This window comes from Onychomys torridus, chromosome 9 (genome assembly GCF_903995425.1).
Source record: "Onychomys torridus chromosome 9, mOncTor1.1, whole genome shotgun sequence".
In the NCBI taxonomy this organism is placed as follows: domain Eukaryota; kingdom Metazoa; phylum Chordata; class Mammalia; order Rodentia; family Cricetidae; genus Onychomys; species Onychomys torridus.
The window spans coordinates 99,563,034-99,581,270 of NC_050451.1; the positions used below are offsets into that span (position 1 = coordinate 99,563,034).

Below are 18,237 nucleotides of genomic sequence, written 5' to 3' on the forward strand. Positions count from 1 at the left end.
TTTTAATAAGTTACAGTAATTTGTTGTGGCAGGGGCTGATTCCATGACTTATTATGACTTTGAAATATTTGAAAATGATTTCATTTAAAGAAAACTTACCCAGCTTTCCAGAGACATCAAAGATCATTCTAACTTATTCCATTAATGAATTAATTATAATTTGCTGTTCAAGCTCTGCCTGCTCTAACAGTTGAAAACATCACAAGTTAAAGTCCACTTTCTCTAATGGGTGAAATGCAAGGCTGGAGAGACAGCTCCTCTGGTAAAGTGTCTGCAGTGCAAGTGTGAGGACATTAGTCTAGCCATGTCTAAGCCATGCTGCAAATACCAATGACGTTCAGGAGAGGCATGGGGGCAGTCAGACACAAAGTGATGACTTCTGGGTCCAATGAACTATCACATCTCAAAAAATAAGTTAGAGGGCAGTTAGAGACAACATCCAAAACAGATAAGTGCATAACACTTGTGCCCATATGTACATACAGGCACCCACACACACATACACATAGGCCTATACACACACATACCCACAAACAAAAATCAAGGAACTGCAGAGATGGCTCAGCAGTTAGGAGGTGTCCAATACTTAGAAGAGGCCTCATTACCCTCTGTGACTTCAGCTCTAAGGGGTCTGTGAAGCATCTTCATCCTCCACGGCCATTGTCTTTACACACACTACTGCACACAGATACACACATACACACATGACTAAAGTTAAAAACTGAAGTCCTTTGAATGGGAATAAAATGGGTGGAATACAAAGGTTCAAGAACTGTTGTTACTGCCTAACCAACATCTTTATACACAGAATGATTCTAGATAATGACTAAACCGTTAAACCCCAGAGAAACTTTCATTTTTTAGACATGCTAATACCCCAGCCTACCACATGAATATAAGGGCTTTGTAAAGAACTTTTGCATGCATGAAAAGACACTTATCTTTTAATGATACTTTATTGATTTAAACCAATCTTCCTTGTCTTGTTTATAAGAGCAAAATGGGAGCTATGATGAGGAATGTTGAGGTGCCAGAAAAATTCCTTAAGCTCTTTAATGAACAGTAAGAGCTTTGAATAATTGTGGTTGGGAAGAACTGAAGAGATTCTTGATAGAATTCAGATGAGGCCTCTTGACAAATGTGGGTCATAATTGTCCTTATTTATTGTAGGTATCATAATCATTGTCATTACTTATGAGTACAGCTGTTCATATTTGATTGGATTTTCAAGGTATCAGTGAAATTGCACATGAAACAGAGCTTGGGTCTTTTAGGAATTTATATTCTAACCTCGCAGTGTCTAATATGGAGCTATTAGCTGCATATGGCTGTTGAAATTTAAATAGGCTAAATCCAAGTAACAGCTCATTCCCACATTTCATTTGCTCCATAGCCATAACGTACCCATGGTGATCTTGTCAAATATTATTAAAATGTAATTTCATATAATGTTACAATTATATACCCTACACTGTGTATTTTGATGATAAATGTAGATTATCAGAAGGGGAAGGATCTCTATGATCAACAAATAAAGGTTTATTCACTTATCTGCTCTACAGACTCATTTTGATCTTTTCCTTCATATGTAAGACAATAAAAAGAAATCAATGTTCTGGTGAACAGGATGGTTCTGAACACTCAACATGAGGAAAACCAGGTTCTGTTTGTTTGTCTATTAACTGATATTGGTAACCAGAAATAAAATCCGTAAATAAGAGATGCTAGGAGAAATATTTTAACTAATTAATCTATACTCATTTTGAAAACTATCCAGAGTCTGTATTAATATTATCATTTATAAGCAACATAAAATATATCTCAGAACTCTTGGCTAGAGATTAACTTTGAGAATTGATTCATAACTATTTTCATTATATGAATCAAGTAGTTTTCATCTTAAATATAAGAGAGAGTCTTCACCACATTCTGTGGATCAACTCAACATTCGTGGAATAAAGAAATTCACAGACAAGTAAAATGTTTGCATAGATAGTGTTTTCTGGAATTTATTTCTTGCTTTCTTGCCATGGAAAGTAAACAGCACTGTCCTTATGCAAGTAAGGAATAATACTCTATTTTCAAAGAAAATAAAATGATAAATCAGGAAGTAGAAAAATGCTAAACCAATGAACAGATAATACAAATGAATATCTGGATGCATAAGTCTTCAGTGTTGGTTTGAAAGACAGGGAAGATTCCTCTAATGAACCAAAAACTTGTAGTGAATTTTCTGTGATTTTATGTAAAGGCCTAGTGGATAGGTCATTAGATGAAAATGCAGTACAAACCAAACTATCATTGATTGGGAAAACCTGATCATTTTGAGGGAATAGAGAGATTGATAATATTTTGTGAATGGAGGCTCCTAATTAACAAAGTTGATTACTGTATATCAAATTATATATTCTCATACAGAAAGTAATTCTACAATTTTCATGATAAGGCTGGGTTTTAGAGAAATTATTCTCACTGAAAAGAAAAAGCATGGGAAAACCCAGACAAAACGTGATACTGGTTCGCGCTTGTTTTCTAATCATAGCTACAGCAAGTGAGGACAGAGAAGCAGTAGTTTCCACAGGGATACTCACTGTTCTAGCAGAGATAGACATAAAGACCCAAGCTAGCACTGTACTAAAGCAGCCTCTCTCCAGTTCTACACACATGTTTCAAAGCCAGAACAAGCCAGATGGCAGTGGCCTTTGTTCTAACTGTGTCTGATGAGAGCTTGTATATTTAAATATGTCACAAATGCTTATTTCTCATCTACATGCACATAACAGCAAAGAGTGAAAGATCACAAATAAAGGTTTATTCACTTATCTGCTCTACAGACTCATTTTGATCTTTTCCTTCATATGTAAGACAATAAAAAGAAATCAATGTTCTGGTGAACAGGATGGTTCTGAACACTCAACATGAGGAAAACCAGGTTCTGTTTGTTTGTCTATTAACTGATATTGGTAGCTAGAAATGAAATCCATAAATAAGAGATGCTAGGAGAAATATTTTAACTAATTAATCTATACTCATTTTGAAAACTATCCAGAGTCTGTATTAATATTATCATTTATAGGCAACATAAAATATATCTCAGAACTCTTGGCTAGAGATTAACTTTGAAAATTGATTCATAACTATTCATCAGAAGTCTTATACTTATTCCAAATATTGTTATTTTAAGTCCATATTGATCTTTGAAATTTCTTTTTATAAATGTACATATAAATTAAAATTTTCTGTAGTAAAACTTAAGAGTATAGGTTAAATACAAAATCAGCAGTCTTTTTTATTTTCAAGAGTTCTAGTCTTCTTCTGAGAGGTAATAATCATTATAGGATTTGTGCATGTATATCTTTCAAGGAAAAACCCATTTTTCTCCTCTCTTCCTCCCTCTCCCTCCCTCTCTGCCTTTCCCTACTCCCCTTTCCTGTACAGGAAAATATGTGACGCTATACTGGCATACAGCACAAGTATTGACAGAGCAGTATTGCTGTACACAGTAGAATTTAATATGGAACAGTATTTCAAAGCATAGATGAATGCTTACTACCTTTGCATTTGGCTTGTTCTTAGCAGTGTTCAAAGGAAACAACCTGCTTTAGTGATTTAGATTACCCTCTAATATCAAATTTGTACATTTTTACTTTACTACTACATTTGTACATTTTTATTTTGATATACTACTTTCTGAAAAGGTTATTGTTTAAAGATTAAATGCATCTTAAACTTTGGTAAACAATGAATGGGTCTTTCAAAGAAGATGCATATGATACACACACAAAAATGATCTAACATAAATAAGATTGCAGAGTATATTTACAATAATAGATAGGAAGTAATGAGAATCTGATATTTTACACATATATGTCTCCTATGCTTCTGAAAGCATATTTGTAGACTGCAAATTCCTGTGCATAGGTGAATAAATAGTCTCAGTAATATTAATCAACTGTGGTCACCATTGTGGTTTTTAAACATATGACAATATATTATGTTTGTTGTGATTCCAACTGTAAGCAGACTAGATAAAAACAAATATTTGTTGTTATTTAGTCCACCAATTGCATCAGAAGCACCACAGATAATGACTCAGTTTTCTCAATACAAGAAATTGTTTAATTTCTCCTTTTACAACTCTATATGTTTTTGGCTTTGACATCAAAGCCTTATGAAACATATAAATTTTAATTTAGAATAAATTAAGTAAGTGGATTGTAGGAAATTCTTATTCATTACTGTCACAAAAGTAACATTAGATCTAGTTTTGGTGATGTCTGAAATCTAGCATTAGACTTCCTACTCGCAATTCACCATCTAATCTAACAAAAATAAATGAAAGTCCTAATAGCTTTAGAGTTCGGTGACGTTGATCAATGCTCATAACATCTCACTGTTATTACTGAGGAATTTGCTCATTTATAATTCCTGTTAGGTTGCTCCGACACGATCTGTAATTCTTGAGGTAGTATTTTGATAAGCTGAAGAAACAACACAGTAGTAATATAAATGAGTATTTTAATAAACACATTTAGGGTAAGAATTATTCCAAAGCATTCATAGATTACTAAAAAATAATTAATGGGATAATATGTAATAGTAAAGTTAGAGTCATGGAAAATAGGTACTCCACCTCCAGACACAAGATGGTATTTTAATGTGAATTTAAATTTGAATGTGCTGTTACCAAAACATACATGCATATGTGACATGTACTTCTGACAGGTGCTGTTTCATGGCCTATCATGGTATTCCTATGTTCACAAGCATTTGGTCAAGTGTCCTCAGCATTTTACACCTAACTTCGGTTAATAATGTTGAACTTAGAATTTTAAACCTTAATTCTTGGAATAACTTTTTGATCATTAGTTTCATTTTCCAGTATCCAGACGTTTTGAAATGGCCATTCGTGCTTATTTAAATATTGTGTGGAAGCATGCATACATATCATGCAACTGTCTGGTGATTAGTATAGATCACACACATGTATTTGATCATGTGAATGAAAGTCTTGGTTCTAATCTCCTCTGTATATGATCCACTTCTTGATTTCCTAGGATATCATCAACAGTCAAAGCAAATGGAAGTCTATGCATTAAAATGGAAGCCCTTCTTTATTTCCGTGGTTTTCCTGCTGCAGTGTAGTCTAGTTTCTATGTCACAGAATTTCTTGAAACTCACTTCCCAGCAGAGCAGTTTATAGAGACACCTAGTGGTGAAAGTGCCTGGGGTTGCCGTGGTGGCAGAGATGTGGCATGAATCAGAGCTAGAGAGCTTTCAATTTTTATTTGAACCACAAAAGGAAATCTGGAAGTGGGATTAAGTCCTTCATGCAACATTGTGGGTTCAGTTAGTTCAAAGTGTACTTGATACTTCCAGGTTTAATAGGGTGTGTTTTAAATGGGGCGCTATTTAAAATAAAATAATCCGAAATAGAGTATAAACCCTTGTTATATATTGAGTGGAATGGTGAAGGTGTTACACACTAATACCATAAAACAGATATCTTGAGAATTCTAATAACTAAGACATTCTATAACTTATCAGAACTTCTATTGAGTCAGTAAACATTACATATTAGGTTGCTGACAGGACTCAGTATTGTCATCCTGGAGATGAATGCACCTGAAAAATTAAATATTCACAATTTTAAAATATAAAGGTGATTTTTTTCACTTTAAAAGAAAATGTATACTTTGTGATGTCAGATTATAAGATAAATAACTCAATGTCAGTATAGTGACTACTACTTTTAAAGTAAATTTTGATGTATACCTGGCAGCCAGTAACTGCCATTCCTATGAAAAACACGCTAATTTAGTAGAGTTCTAAGATTTTCATCATCGGACATCTCACAGACTATGCAGTGCTTTGTGCCTCGTAGACTGCTCAGAAAACACACAACACTGTTTCAAAGTGTTGATGGCTCAGCTACAAAATATATGCTCAGCATATTTATTTAGAGGAAATTTTAAAGGCATTACACATTTCAAGAGGTTGAGATCACTCACTACCTCTATATAAACCCTTCAAATTCAACACATAAGGATGTTGTGAAGTGCTGTTTGTACACACATAAACATGGCCTCTGGAATCTGTTCCAATCAATCACATGTTCAATCAGAGTATAACCACAGTAACAGCTCCTACATTAAAGCTCAGAGAGTTCCATGTATGTTTACAACGTAATTTCACAATAGAAAGTGTGCAACGCATTTGCATGACAAAAGTACCCACCAATGACAACAGCTTGAAGCACCAGAGCAGCCTGCCCTGGGCCACTAACTCTAAACAACTTTCTTATGGCCTCTAGTGAGGACTGCGGACCTAACATTCCTAAAAGGTAAAACACATCTTAAGAATACACAGACCTCCTTTAGGGAGGAAGTTGTCTGGTTTCCTGGAAGAAGCCGGTCATACTTACCATAGAGGTGATCAGGAGGAGTTCATCAGGTGACGCTTCGACAAACTCGCTTTCAACAGACACTGCCTCTATTTCAGTTGTTTCCAGCTTTCTAGTTCGCTTAGTGTGTTCACTTTCTCTCTGGAGAACCACTCCGACATACTTATAAAACGTGATTCTTTAAATAAAAAAAAAATTAAAAAGATAAAAATAACGCACTCTCTATAGCTAGGACAGGCCACTCCCTCCAGGGTCCTTTACTGGAGACACTAGAAGAGGCAGTATGGACCCTTCTAAAGGGCAGAGGCATCTGGGCAAACGGCAACCGGTAGGAATCATCTGATCCCTGGTCATCACCAAGCCTAGCACTGTCAGGGGTATCTCCAGTCCTCCTTTTCCAAGAAGACGATTGCACACGCCTACGCTCGAATTGCGCACATGGTCCAAGACTCCTCTGTCTCCACGACTGTGACATCGAAGGGGGCTCTTGCTGCGCCTCCAGAACCCAGGGACTCCTTCGCCCTCGGCTGCCATCTACCGGCCACTGAGCGCCCGCTTCGCCCCGGGCCCATCATGTCTGCTGCAGCTTGGCTCGCACCAGCGGCGCGACAATAAACAAGTGCAGCGGACCGGGCCCTGCACCCGCTACCCGGCAGATGTGGCCGCCTCCTCAGCTCCCGGGAGAGAAAACACGACTTTTTCTGAGTTTTTCTGTTTTATTATTTTTTTGTTTTTTAGAGCGGCCAGCCTGTCAGGACATGCCACAGGCGTAGAATATCGCTGCTCCTGCCTCCTCGGACCCCTCAAAGGATGTCGGAGATAAAGAGTTGCAAATAATGAGGATCGTGCGCCGCATCTGGGGAAGGATAGCGAAAATCCGCTGCAAACACTAGGAACGGTGAAGCCGCCAAGAGGATGCGGGAGCCTTTCCAATACTAATTAGGGGCCGCGACTGCAGGTTAGCCTTGGGGACAGCGGCATCCCGGCTGCAGTGGTCGAGGCGCGTGGGGGAGAGGAGCACAGCGGAGGAACGGCCGGCGGAGCAGCCGAGGGGCCAGTACCACCTTCTCTCGCCCCCTCACTACCATGTACAGTGTGCGCTGCAAGAAGAAGGCGGGCGATGCACGCACACCCTCGAGCCCCGCTCCCTCTGGCTCGTCCCGGGGCGTGCGCCACTGACCAGGGGGGGAATGTGGTGAAGACGCCGACCGGGAGAGACTAGGGGGGAGGGGAGGGCCGGCCCGCACGATCCCAGGCCGGAGGGTGCCAGGAGCCCGAGGCGGCTGGAGGGGGCGGCTGCCATCGCTGGGTCGGAGAAAGTTGCCCCCTGTGCAGATGGGAACAGTAAGTACCCGCCGGGTCGGGGGGGGGGGGTGTAGGGAGACGGGGCCCGGAGACCTGGGGATCGCGCGTGGGAGCGATGGTGCGAGGGAGCGTGAGTGAGATCGGGTGCGAGCGCTCGCCCAGGCTGACCAGCGTGTTAGCTGGGCGGCGGAGCCAGGCTGCCAGCTCCGCGTCCCCCTCCTCGGTCTCCCCACTTCCCCTCCCCACTGCGCCCTCCCCGCCCTGCCGGCTCAGGCTCCCAGCCCCTGCCGCGAGCTGCCTTCCCAGCGAGTCCCTGGCCGTCCCCTCCCCCACTCCCCACCCCACTGCCCGCTCCGGCTACCGCGGAGAACGCCAGGGAGAGCCCTTTGGGGAGCCCGGGAACCCGCGGTCGCCACCGCGGTGGCGGCCCCGGGGCTAGCGGCGTCCTGGTGCCGCTTTTCCCCAGCGGCAGCTCAGCCTGCTGTACTCGCAGCCTTCTGTGTCTGCCCTAGGCTTCAAAAATCAGTGCACACCCCGAAGAGGTGTTTTTCTAAAGGGTAGCTATGATGAGTGGGCCCCTGAGATGTGAGACGGGGTAAGTCTGTGGTTTACTTTGCAAAAGAGGTTCCTGTGTGTGTCGGTGTGGTATGGCGAAGTGGCTTTCTTTGCTTCTCTCCCTCCCCTCCTTCCTCCCTTTACCCTTCCTTTGCTTTGGGGCGGGGTGGGGGAGGGGGAGCCTCGGGTCCTGGAACTCCAGTTGCCTCAGCCTGAGCGGCGGCTCCAGCAGCTGTGCCGGGAGCCCTGGGTCCGGCCTGGGTGTAGGTTCCCACCCGAGTGGCTCCATGCTGCTCAATGCAGGGATATGGCAGGCGGCGATCCAGGCACTAAATTCTTTGGGAGCGAATACAGTCCCCCGTCCCCGCCCTCTATCCTTTTTTTTTTTTTTTCTTTTTGTTTTAATAAACCAAAAACATGTGGTGCACCCGCGAGTTTACATCAGTGGTGCTTTTCCCAGTCTGAATGTTAGCATTACCAGCTCATTCAACTTTATTTTCTCACATCTTCAGGCTCCTTTGATGGCTGGGGACGGCGGGGGAGGGGGTGAATGGAGAGGAGCTTTGGAAAAGGCTGTTCGACCCCGGCTAGCCAGAACTGAATTAAAGTTGTAAACGTTCGAATTTAATACCGCCTGGACACAATTTGCAATGGACTCTAAGATGGGGAAGGAGGTGAATGGGGGCGGGGAAGCACCGAGAGGGAGGGGGAGGCGATCCAACCCAGCTAAATGGATGTGCACATTTGATCCAACGGAGAACCCAAATTTCAAGGTAAACGTTTTGCTTTCGTACCAGGATGTTTAGCACCCGAGCCGTCTACTGTGGTGCGGGGAGGTAGGAAGCACTAGTGAGGTTTCTGTACTGTGGTTCCGATCTGTCTCGATAACGTCTGGGTGGCCAAATGTCAATGATTCCTAGGCACACTTGCACATGTGCGTGCTAATGCAGACGCTCTAAACCAGGAGGGTTGGTGCGACTTGGTGATGATGATGTGCAAGGCTTGCAAGCTTGAACCAGTGCTTTAGAAACGTCCTGGCTTTAGTTCTGGCCTGAGATTCTCATCAGGTTTTGGTGGGAGGCAGAAACAAGGTTGCTGGGAGATAAGGCTAGGTTCCCAGAACTCCCCAGTTCTATCAACACTCCCCTAAACAACCCAGCACTCCACATTAAGTCCACTTGTGACCATCCTCTAAGAGTGTGGCTGTCAACCCAAAGTAGGAAGTCAAAAGAAGCCTTCCAGTGATAAAAAAAGGAAGAACAGAAGGGGGAGGGGATCAAAGGGGCTTCTTAGGGAGAGGAAATTCAGATGTTAAAACACTGGCCGGTGACACTTGCCTCTATTTTGTCTTTTAATCTTCTCAGCCTCCCTTTCTACCAGAAATGGAAATAAAGGAGGGGATCATTGACATTTAAATGTAATAAGCAACTTCAAAGATGGAGATGTTGGCAAGGCGGTAGTTTGTTCCAAATCTTCTTAATTCAAGAAGGGCTACTTTTGCATACCATGGCAAACTGACTTGGAGCCCAGAGTAATAGAGCATTGCTTCTGATCGGTGGTTTACTTTTAGCCGCTTCGGGATAAGCTGTAGAAATGTCCTCTTTAGACTCACAGTATTCAGAGGTGCTCTGAGATTGCGGATGCCTTTGCTGAGTTCCTTACAATCCATCGTGCGGAACTATTACATTGGTTAAAGATGCGGTTTTGTAGCGTCGCTGGCATGATCAATGAGAAGAAGAGGTCTCAGGGTTCTCTAGAAGAAGCGCTGCTAAGTGGCAGGGTGCCTACAATCAGGGCTCTGATATGCTTAATAGCTGGGGTGAAGTCCACCATCAAGGCAAACTCCCCCCCCCCCCCCCCCCCACACCTCTACATTCTCAGCACTCCAGAGGACAATGGGTGATTTAAAAGCTTCTCTTGGCTTCTCCTGATACATGATCTTGCATCCTTTCTGCCTCTGAAAAGTATTCTCTATATTCCCACCCTGACATTTCTTGTGGTTTTAAACGGCTCAAAGTATTGTGACCCCACGCTTGTCTGTAAAAATGGGAGACCTTACCAGTAAAGTGTGGTCAGCGAAGATTCTGAAAGAAAGCAAGGGGGCTGGGTAGAGATGGAGTGGAGAACACTGTTGAAAAAATTATACTTCTTCCTCTTAAATTAGAGCTATGAAGGTGTGCTGACAGCCATTTTATGTATATTTATGGATTAGTTTTGATGGGGGAGGGCAGAGAAGACTAACACAGAAATTTATCTGCCTTCATCTTCTAAAGAGCAGAAAATTGGTGGCATACTCATTGGGAAATACCATGAGACTTCAAATCAAAATGAATAATAGCCAATTTTGGTAAAGTCTGAAGGATATCAGTGTTCCACTTGGGCAAGGGAGGAAGTGAGATATATATATATATATATATATATATATATATATATATATAAATCATATCCTGGATTTGAGAGAAAAAAGTATTAGGAAAAAATGGACTTCCTGATTAACCCCTTACTTGTTTTTCCCTATGATATTCTGTTATTTCCTTGTTTCCTCTTTCTCCTGCAGGAGGTAAAATGCACGTTTGCTGCCCCCCAGTAACTTTGGAACAGGACCTTCACAGAAAAATGCATAGCTGGATGCTGCAGACTCTAGCATTTGCTGTAACATCTCTCGTCCTTTCCTGTGCAGAAACCATCGATTATTATGGGGAAATCTGTGACAATGCATGTCCTTGTGAGGAAAAGGACGGCATTTTAACTGTGAGCTGTGAAAACCGGGGGATCATCAGTCTCTCTGAAATTAGTCCTCCGCGTTTCCCAGTCTATCACCTCTTGTTGTCTGGGAACCTTCTGAACCGTCTTTATCCCAATGAGTTTGTCAATTACACTGGGGCTTCAATTTTACATCTGGGAAGCAATGTTATCCAAGACATCGAGACCGGGGCTTTCCATGGGCTTCGGGGTTTGAGGCGGCTGCACCTAAATAATAATAAACTGGAACTTCTTCGAGATGACACCTTCCTTGGCTTGGAGAACTTAGAATACCTGCAGGTCGATTACAATTACATCAGTGTCATTGAACCCAATGCTTTTGGGAAACTGCACATGCTGCAGGTGCTTATCCTCAATGACAATCTCTTGTCAGGTTTACCCAACAATCTCTTCCGTTTTGTGCCCTTAACGCACTTGGACCTGCGAGGGAATAGGCTGAAACTTCTGCCCTATGTGGGGCTGTTGCAACATATGGATAAAGTTGTGGAATTACAGCTGGAGGAAAATCCCTGGAATTGCTCCTGTGAACTAATTTCTCTCAAGGATTGGTTAGACAGCATCTCCTACTCAGCCCTTGTGGGTGATGTGGTCTGTGAGACCCCCTTCCGTTTACACGGCAGGGACTTGGATGAGGTATCCAAGCAGGAACTTTGTCCGAGGAAACTCATTTCTGACTATGAGATGAGGCCACAGACTCCTTTAAGCACCACGGGGTATTTACATACCACCCCAGCCTCTGTCAATTCTGTGGCCACTTCTTCCTCTGCTGTTTACAAACCCCCCTTGAAGCCTCCAAAGGGGACCCGCCAGCCGAACAAACCCAGAGTGCGCCCCACCTCTAGGCAACCCTCTAAAGACTTGGGTTACAGTAACTATGGCCCAAGCATAGCCTACCAGACCAAATCCCCGGTGCCTTTGGAGTGTCCCACCGCATGCACTTGCAACCTTCAGATCTCAGATCTGGGCCTCAATGTCAACTGCCAAGAACGCAAAATCGAGAGCATCGCGGAGCTGCAGCCCAAGCCCTACAATCCCAAGAAAATGTACCTAACAGAGAACTACATCACGGTTGTGCGCAGAACAGATTTCCTGGAAGCCATGGGACTGGACCTCCTGCACCTGGGTAACAACCGCATCTCCATGATCCAGGACCGGGCCTTTGGGGATCTTAGCAACCTGAGACGTCTCTATCTGAATGGCAACAGGATCGAGAGGCTGAGCCCAGAGTTATTCTATGGACTGCAGAGCCTACAGTATCTCTTCCTCCAGTACAATCTCATCCGCGAGATCCAGTCTGGGACTTTCGATCCAGTCCCAAACCTCCAGCTGCTCTTCTTGAATAACAACCAACTGCAGGCCATGCCTGCAGGTGTCTTCTCTGGCCTGACTCTGCTCAGGCTAAACCTGAGGAGCAACAGCTTTGCCTCTTTGCCAGTGAGTGGCGTTTTGGATCAGCTGACTTCCCTCATCCAAATCGATCTACATGACAACCCTTGGGATTGTACCTGCGATGTGGTGGGCATGAAGCTGTGGATTGAGCAGCTCAAGGTGGGGGTGTTAGTGGACGAAGTCATCTGTAAGGCCCCCAAGAAATTCGCAGAGACCTACATGCGCTCCATCAAGTCTGAACTGCTGTGTCCAGACTATTCTGATGTGGTGGTTTCCACGCCCACGCCCTCTTCCATCCAGGTACCATCCCGGACCAATGCAGCAACGCCAGTTGTGCGTTTGAACAGCACTGGGGCCCCCGCGGGCTTAGGTGCTGGTGCAGGGGCTTCGTCGGTGCCCTTATCAGTGCTGATCCTCAGCTTGCTGCTGGTTTTCATCATGTCGGTCTTCGTCGCTGCAGGCCTCTTCGTGCTGGTTATGAAACGCAGGAAGAAGAACCAGAGCGACCACACCAGCACCAACAACTCCGACGTGAGCTCCTTTAACATGCAGTACAGCGTGTATGGGGGTGGAGGCGGCGGCGGGGGTGGCCACCCACATGCGCACGTGCACCACCGCGGACCGGCATTGCCCAAGGTGAAGACTCCAGCCGGGCACGTGTATGAATACATCCCTCACCCATTGGGCCACATGTGCAAAAACCCCATCTACAGGTCTCGAGAAGGTAACTCCGTGGAGGATTACAAAGACCTGCACGAGCTCAAGGTCACCTACAGCAGCAACCACCACCTGCAGCAGCAGCAGCAGCCACCGCCGCCGCAGCAGCAGCCGCAGCAACAGCCCCCCCCGCAGCTGCAGCTGCAGGCTGGGGAGGAGGAGAGGCGGGAAAGCCACCACTTGCGGAGCCCCGCCTACAGCGTCAGCACCATCGAGCCCCGAGAGGACCTACTGTCGCCGGTACAGGACGCTGATCGCTTTTACAGGGGCATTTTAGAGCCAGACAAACACTGCTCCACTAGCCCTGCAGGCAGCAGCCTCCCGGAATACCCCAAATTCCCATGCAGCTCGGCTGCTTACACTTTCTCCCCAAACTATGACCTGCGACGCCCCCATCAGTATTTCCCCCCGGGGGCAGGGGACAGCAGGCTGCGGGAACCGGTGCTCTACAGCCCTCCGGGTGCTGTCTTTGTAGAACCGAACCGGAACGAGTATCTGGAGTTAAAAGCAAAACTAAATGTTGAGCCGGACTACCTCGAAGTGCTGGAAAAACAGACCACATTCAGTCAGTTCTAAAAACAAAGAAACTCCGTTGGAGCTTTTGCGTTTCAAACAAGCAAGCAAGCGAGCGGACACAGTCGGTGAACACATTTGATGAATTGTGTTGTTTCAACATTTAGGGTGAAGTGCCTTGGCACGGGATTCTCAGCTTCGGTGGAAGCTAACTGAAAGGGTGTGCAATTTCCTTTTAATTTTACACGCGGGAAACATTTATGTAAACTAGGCACATCACTTTCTCTTCTTGTCTGTGGGGGAAGAGAGAAGGGCTTTTTGGAGGGCGATTTGCATCAAGGATGACCTTAAGCAGTTTGTGGTCCCTTTTGCACTGCTCTGGAGTGCTAAGAATGGGTGGGGGTGGAAGCAGCTCAGAGCCTGCTCATCCTTTCTGCTCCTCTTCTTGCATCCTTCTTGTCCTTAGAGCCATGGCATTGGTTGAGAGATTAGCACACCCCAACTTTAATAAGAAGTTTGTTCTCTCTCACTCCCCACCTCACCCCCACTCCTCTCCCACCTTCCTTCCTAATCCTTTCCTTTGTTTTTAAAGGATGTGTTTGTATGCATTCCGGACATTTGAATTGAAAAAAAAAAAAAAAAAATCTTGTGATCCAGAAAGGCTCACTATAGATGTGGACAAATCATTAAAATTACAGAGCTATATGATCCATAATTGATTAGTCAAAATAACTTATTGAAATATACAAATATTTTATTGTAGCACCTATTTTTATATGCACATTTAGCATTTCCCTATCCTTCACTATTTAGCCTATGATTTTCGAAAAGGCATTGTTGCACTGTATTAGGAGCTGCATTTCCAAAACTAGAGTGATATCAGAAAGGCCTATTAAATATTTAAAAATATGGAGCACTTAATGGCAAAAGTCTTTAAAAGTCCATGAAACCCATCCAATGGGACTTGCAATTTTAAAAAAAGCTAAAAAATGAAGCTGATTGTAACCCACTATATAAAGGGGGAAAGTTGGAGCAATTAATTGGTTTATTGTTCGATTGACAGATGTGTGAAAGTTTTTGGTTATATCAGAGAAGGTTGAAAATTATTTTTATTAGTGAACCAAAATGATGTATTGATTTGACTACTATTGTAGCCGATGTTTGATTGTGTAACCAAACCCAGTTGCATTTGTACAGTTCCATGTGCCCTTGCACCTCAGAAGACCAAATGATGGGCTGTACAAGTCTCTGTACGATGTCTTTATCCCTCTGGGCAGATGCTGATGACAAACAGGATCTCTGTAAGATGGAACTATTATTGTTACAGTCTCATATGTATCCCAGCACATGTAATTTTTTAAATAGTTTCTGAATAAACACTTGATAACTATGTCAACTTTGAGGGATTTAAGTAATGATTCTGGGAGATGGTGGAGCCTCCTTATTAAGAATTTAGGAACCAGTAGCTCTTTCTTCCTAGTAATACTGAGTTTCCCTAATTATAAAAATTTCAATGTATGTCCATTCATGCTTATACTTACATAAAATTTATTCATTTGTTGGTTCAGAGAAGTATATTTTTTTCTAAATGAGTTACTTAATATGTTTGTTAATGGTATTTTAATTATATGTTTCCTCACTGGAGTGTAATTCTAATACAAGGATCATGGTAAGTAATATGTTACATTTTCATTGCTCTTGTAGAGTTTTACATTTAGTCCTATCCATGCTATTTATATAGCCTGGGTTCTTTCATACTTTAATTTGTATGACATTGTTCATCAGTTTTGATGAATACCTCATCTAAAGTTAATGGATGTCATAAATGTCTGGGATATTTGTGAGTATAAGCCATCCACCTCTGAATAAAGCTTACCAGTGAATTTAGATGAGCATTTAATGGGAGGAAATATTTGACTACATATGAAACTTAAAAACAAACAAACAAACAAATAAAAAAAAAAAAACAAGCACTTCCTTGCTACTGCTGTTCCTCTGTCCAGTCTCACCTAGAATGTAGGCAATATCAAGGGCTGTTTAGGAACTTCCTGCTTAAGGAACAATTGCCATGGCATTCTGCCACACAGAGGCAGCATTCACCCATGAGTAAATTGACAGTGACTACTTGAACTCAGATTGAAATGGTAGACATGATTTCCCTAAAGAGTTTTAAAATCAAAATAGTTTTAAGTCCACTTTGGCCAAGAGCAGAGAGCTATTCCCCTCTTCATATGTGCTCTCCCAAGTATTTTTTTTCTAAAGGAAAAAAAAAGAACAACAGGAAAATAAAACCTATTTTAGACTCCTGTCTACCTCCTCTATCTTAGATCCAAGGATTAGAAATAAGCAAAAAGCAGCATTATTTCCTATCGGTGTTGTTGCTAATTGGTCTTTAGACTGTGTCATTTTTATTTCAAAGTTCTGCTCTCACTTTAACAGTGTTATTGCATTCGCATATAATAGTGTTTTATAAACTGGAAAATACTGAGGCCATGAAGAAAACTCTGTAATGAAGCTTTGTACCTTAAAGTAATAATTATTCAACTTCAAGGCAAATTGCTGAACAATATCAATAATTTCCAAAGAGAATTCATTGGCATATTTTCAATTATTTTTATTTCAATTTAGCACGAATTTGTGTGCTCTCATTTGATAATCCCCTTTGTTGTCCTCTTTATAGAATACAACCTGGGCTTTTTAGAATATGGTTTTTAATCAGGAAAATTGACAATTATACAGATTATTAACAATGGTTACTTTAAATCTTTTAAAATTTCCCAAGTAAGGCATTAAAGTAAATTCATCTTGATTTTGATAAGTGTGAATAAAATATTGTTTCAGAATCATTTTGCATGAATGCATAATAAATTATCTTACTCCATATATATATTTCCTACTAATACATTGTGTGCAAAATACAAACTTAGATGTACATTTTCATATTTTGTTTTTGATGTTTTATCCTTATCTCAGTAAGTTATCGGACCAGGTATGCCAAGGTATGTGGTTGAGTTGTGGAGCTCAGCAGATTCTCCCCATAAAAAATTTTTGGAGACCAGCATGTGATATTTCAGTCACTGAGTAAAGTTTGGATGCAGACTAGGGTTACTCTGTGATTATTCTTTTAAAGATGTTGTATAATCTATTGTACATATACTTTCTGGTAGATATAAATATTTATTTTTATTTCTGATTATGTTGTAAAAACTGCAATGATCTCAGATAAGTCTACTCCATAATTTGCATATTGATAGAAAAGCCACTCCTTCTATTACTTATAAATATTTTCATTTAAATATGAGCATCAAGGTCATAAATGGAACATAATTTCACACACGTACAGTGAGCCATTATGCCTGTCGTATATATGTTGTCATTCATGTTCCTGCTCTACTTTTTCCTTGACCACAAACTGGAAAAATTAAACTAGGTGACAGCAGAAATGTACACATATGTGGAAACAGTGATCTATTATTTTCACCAAGAATGCATTGCTGATATTCTTACTATTTGGTTGTACTTTTAGCAAGGAACTGAAAATATTACATATTTGTATTTCCTCAGTCTGTTATGATTTATTTTTCCTTACATTTCCTCTTCCTTCATTCTCCCCTCTGTCTTTTCTTTATTTTTCGGTAGAGAAAGGGAATGAGTGATAATAGTTTAGTCCCAAGTATTAAAAACTAGCCATTAAATTTCAAGAGTTCAGTGTGCTTTTCCCCAGACTACTGGACTGTAAATTACTGAAGGTAAAATGGAACACAAATAGGCTTTGAATTAAGTTTGAAGCATGGTCTTGTACGTTTTAGACAAGTCCAAGTTAAGGTAATTGCTGATGTGAAAAAATTTTTTGCTGGAACTATTTTTAAAAATTAAATAGAGAAATCAAGGTAGAAATTCTGAAAGAACTCCATTAAATAATGTAATCCAGAAACATTGAATTACTTGACTTTGAAAGGGGCCAATATTATAAGTGTGTTAACCAAACTGTTAATTCAATTAACTGTTTAACTTTAGTTCAAGAAAGGCTTAGAGGTTTCCAGCCTTTTGTAAATGCAAATACATGATGATAACTGGATAGTTATGTCCAATATGTTATATTTATTTATGTTCTCTTTAATAAATTCATTTTACCATTATTTTCAGTTATTTCTAATGCTTTTCTGAAATAGCATTTTCCATATGTATGTCCATGAGTGTCACCAGGTATATCATGAAACAGCATGTGGGCTCTGGTCATTGAATATTCAATGTTCATAAACTGCTCCTTTGGAATTTTAAATTAAACATTACTGTTTCACGCTTTTAAAAATGTTAGATTGGATAGAAAATAATTAGATGTAATATGTATGTGTGAAACAACTGACTAATGATTTTTTCCTTCTTTTGTTTTTATTAAACCATTTGACTCAAAAGTCACAGATCAAATATATCTAATGGTAACTATATTAAGATTTAAAATGAATACTTTTTTATATATTTTTAAGGACACCATCATTTAACTTATGAATTTGGAGTGATAAAGGTTATTTCTTATAAAGAGGTGTTGAAAATCAAAATACAGATATTTAATAGAAAATTGATGTGACACA

At 41.4% G+C, this 18,237-nt stretch overlaps 1 protein-coding gene and 1 long non-coding RNA gene across 6 annotated transcripts in view; one reads left to right on the forward strand and one right to left on the reverse strand.

The window, feature by feature from the left end:
- LOC118590999 overlaps window positions 1-7,738 on the reverse strand; it is a 226,002-nt gene extending 218,264 nt beyond the window's left edge. Inside the window, exon 1 of one of the 2 annotated variants that reach the window (XR_004945891.1) lies at window positions 6,425-7,738. This is a non-coding gene — a long non-coding RNA (uncharacterized LOC118590999). The remainder of the gene's footprint in view (window positions 1-6,424) is intronic. The other variant, XR_004945892.1, reaches the window with a different exon arrangement.
- Slitrk5 (SLIT and NTRK like family member 5) lies at window positions 6,558-15,532 on the forward strand. 4 transcript variants are annotated; one of them, XM_036198937.1, is made up of 2 exons: window positions 6,558-7,556; window positions 10,821-15,532. In XM_036198937.1, the coding sequence occupies exons 1-2, from the start codon at window positions 7,490-7,492 to the stop codon at window positions 13,706-13,708; spliced, it is 2,955 nt and encodes a 984-aa protein (XP_036054830.1). In that variant the 5' UTR covers window positions 6,558-7,489; the 3' UTR covers window positions 13,709-15,532. The 4 variants fall into 4 exon arrangements, with proteins under 4 accessions (XP_036054830.1, XP_036054827.1, XP_036054828.1 ...); XM_036198934.1 differs by having other exon boundaries at window positions 6,559-7,747; XM_036198935.1 differs by lacking the exon at window positions 6,558-7,556 and adding an exon at window positions 7,989-8,303.
- The last annotated feature ends 2,705 nt before the right edge of the window (window positions 15,533-18,237 follow it).

Coding starts and splice junctions, on each gene's coding strand:
- Slitrk5 (XM_036198937.1), top strand. CDS start 7,490: ATGTACAGTGTGCGCTGCAAGAAGAAGGCGGGCGATGCACGCACACCC. Junction 7,557..10,820: donor CTCGAGCCCCGCTCCCTCTG/GCTCGTCCCGGG, acceptor TTTCTCCTGCAG/GAGGTAAAATGCACGTTTGC.